Genomic DNA, 2,832 nt, shown 5'->3' on the forward strand with positions numbered 1-2,832 from the left:
GAGCGGGTGGGGCATGCCAGCAGCTGGCAGCAGACACCTCCTCAGGCCGGGCACAGCGGGGCAGTGGCCGGCATTCAGCTCACTGACGTGCTTGTAGAAACCTGGGGGCAACAGAAGAGACTGTCAGGCCTGGTCCGTCACGCAGATCCTCCCTCCCAGCCGCACAGGCCTTCCTCTGGGGAAACTCCCCCAGCCACCAGCAAACCTAGAGACCTTTCTGCAGGCGGAGGAGTGTACCGGCCCCATCTGCCCCTTCCAGGGGCCGGGAAGTGGGTTCACCCTGAACTCCGAGGGCCTCGTGGCCCCCACCCACCACAGGAAAACGCCCAGGCACTGAGCCCTCGTCGGGAAGGCCCTGGACTGTTGCGTCACAAGCAGAGTGGTGGGACAGGGCAGCCCGGCCTCTGATTGGCCAGTGACCACTCTGCACCAGAGTCCAGATGGGTCCTGGGTTCTGGTTCTGAGTTCTAGACGCACCTCAGGCTAAGAAGAGGGGGCTCCGGGCGGCCGGCACCTGCAGGTGGGCACCACTCCCCACTCATGCTTCTCCTCCCTAAGCTGCAACCTGTTTGGACCTCAGTTTCTCCATCTGCAAAATGGCGCCAAAGTGTAGCCCCCGCTGTGCTGTGTGAGTCGATGTGGCAAAGAGGGCCAGGGCAGGCTCCTCATGGGTGTCAGGGAGGGAAGCCTTGGGGGGCCCCACTTCTAGGGGGTAAAAGGCTGAGATATGCTGTTGGAGGAGAGGGGTTCCCCCAGGGCTGAGATTCTAATCCAGGTCGGGTGACCTCCATTCCGCCCCCCGGCTCTCCTCAAGGGAGCCCCCAGTCCTTTGGGACCCCAAGTGGGCAAATGTCCCAGAAAGCACATGACCTGCCCCCCTCTGGCGTCCCTGCAGACCACCAACCCACCTGTCAAGGCCTAGGGGGGCTCTGCGCAGACCGCCCCTGATGCGCCCCCAAGCCAGGCCACCTCCTGCCTGCCAGGCAGCCAAGAGAGCAGACCCTGCAGAGCCCACCACAGGCCTGGCTGTGAGGTGCGGTGGAGCGGGGTGGGGCAGGAGGGCCCAGGGCCACCCCAGTCCAGCAAATAACCCCCTTTGGCTCCTAGACCGCCCCAAGGCGAAGCAGAGAAGCGGACATGGCCCCATCAGGCACGCGGCCCTGGTGGCTGACACGGCATCCCGGGCGCCCAGGCCGGTGGTAACTTTGAGAGGAGCCCAGCCCCACCCAGAGCCCCAAGTTAGACCCCAGGCTCCCCTCCTCACCAGTACCGCAGCTAGTCCCCCCAACCCTGGCACCCTTTACCCGGACCACAGGGGCTCCTGGCAGAGTGGGGAAAAGGGTAGTGGGGCAGGTGGGGGGCCCCTGTGGGAAAGGAAGAGTTATGTGCCCAAAGGGCCTTTGTAGCCAGCAGGAACGGGGTTCCCAGGCACAAAGGAGCCTCTGAGAGACCAGGGTGCCGGAGAGTGACCACCAGGTCCTTGGAGGCAGCAAAACAGCATCTCCCCCACCAGCCCCAAGAAATGCTGAGGGGACATTTCTCACTCCGTGTGTCTAGTCAGGTCTGGCGCCCCTCCCCCACCTTTGACAACTTCAAGACAAGCCCCCCCCCACGGAAATGCTCCAGGCAACTCCCCCCCCCTTTGGGGGGCAGAAGGAAGAGGCCAGAGGAAGCCACTCCCCACTGGCTGCCCCCCCTCCCAGGCCTGCTGGGTTTAATGACCCTTCCGGGTCGCCAGTGGGGGGAGGGGAGCAGAGGGGGCCTCCACACTGGGGCTGGTGGCCGGCCAGGTGGGAACCCCAGATCCCCCCTGGGCGGCCACTAACCCTAAGCTGACCAAGCCCACCCCCTTCAAGTCCCTACCCCCAAAGGCCCTTTGTCCTTTGCCCCCACCCCACTTTATGACAACTCCCAGGTAATGGCATCCCCGAGCACTGGCGACGGAGGACGGAGGACGGGGAGGTGCTGGGTGGTCGTTGAGACCTGGTCTGGGGGCTCAGGGGCTGATCGGGGCTACCCTCAACCCCCCCATGCCTCCGGGGGAGAGAGGTCACCCGCTCAGGCGGGGGCCTTGCAAAACACGGTTATTTAAAGAGTTGTGCAAGGCTGGGGCCCACGGGTGGCGAAAGGGGGCCCTCTCGCCACCGAAGGAAGAGGAGGGGGAGGGAGGGGTAGAAAGCTGGGGAGGGGGTTGAGAGAGGCGGAGGGGGCGGCCCGGAGGAAGTGAGAAAAAAAACTGAAGAAGAAATAAAACGAAAAAGCCCCAGTCCGGATTTCAAAGGCTTCTAGGAAAGCGGCCGATTTGCATGGGGGGGGCAACCCCCTCCGGCCCGGACGACTAAAAACGGAAGATAATTGACCAACGCACGGCTGGGGTCTGGCTCGGAACGTTGGAATTGACAAACGCGCGTTCCCCGCGCTTTCCTGAGCCCGCTTTTGTGTTTGGGGGGCGCTGAGACGGGGGGCTGTTTCCCGGGGATCCCCGCCAGACAGCGGGCGCCCGGCCGTACCCACCCCCGAGCGCGGCCCGCGGTGGTCGCCCCGGGGACCCCTTCTGCCCGGGAGCCGACACTTATAAACCGTCCAGCGCAGGGCGGGCGGCCGACGCTGGGAGCTGCCCTCCCCCCCGGCGCTCGCCCTGAGCCCGGCTCCCGAGAAAGCCATCCGATTCCGGGGAGAAACCCTGAAATGAGAACTCGTTCGCAGCCCCCCGCGTGCACAGCGAGACCATTTCCTTCCGCTGCGGGGGGGTGGGGGAGCGCGTCCCCGCGACCCCCGATCGCTCCCGCGCGCCCCCCGACAACACGCTCGGGGGGGGGGGCTGCCCCGGGG

General features: G+C 65.5%; 2 protein-coding genes across 2 annotated transcripts in view; one reads left to right on the forward strand and one right to left on the reverse strand.

Annotated features, from left to right (window-relative positions):
• ARID3A (AT rich interactive domain 3A (BRIGHT-like)) overlaps positions 1 to 791 on the reverse strand; it is a 26,159-nt gene extending 25,368 nt beyond the window's left edge. The window contains exons 1-2 of the mRNA XM_012729433.1: positions 704 to 791; positions 38 to 101 (exon numbers count right to left, since the gene is read on the reverse strand). Coding sequence (XP_012584887.1) covers positions 38 to 101; positions 704 to 791 — 152 coding nt within the window. The remainder of the gene's footprint in view (positions 1 to 37; positions 102 to 703) is intronic.
• A 346-nt stretch (positions 792 to 1,137) lies between these two features.
• R3HDM4 (R3H domain containing 4) overlaps positions 1,138 to 2,832 on the forward strand; it is a 24,733-nt gene continuing 23,038 nt past the window's right edge. The window contains exon 1 of the mRNA XM_012729434.1: positions 1,138 to 1,192. Coding sequence (XP_012584888.1) covers positions 1,138 to 1,192 — 55 coding nt within the window. The remainder of the gene's footprint in view (positions 1,193 to 2,832) is intronic.

The sequence above is a fragment of the Condylura cristata genome, unplaced genomic scaffold, assembly GCF_000260355.1.
Source record: "Condylura cristata isolate star-nosed mole 26May11 unplaced genomic scaffold, ConCri1.0 scaffold00025, whole genome shotgun sequence".
Classification (NCBI taxonomy): domain Eukaryota; kingdom Metazoa; phylum Chordata; class Mammalia; order Eulipotyphla; family Talpidae; genus Condylura; species Condylura cristata.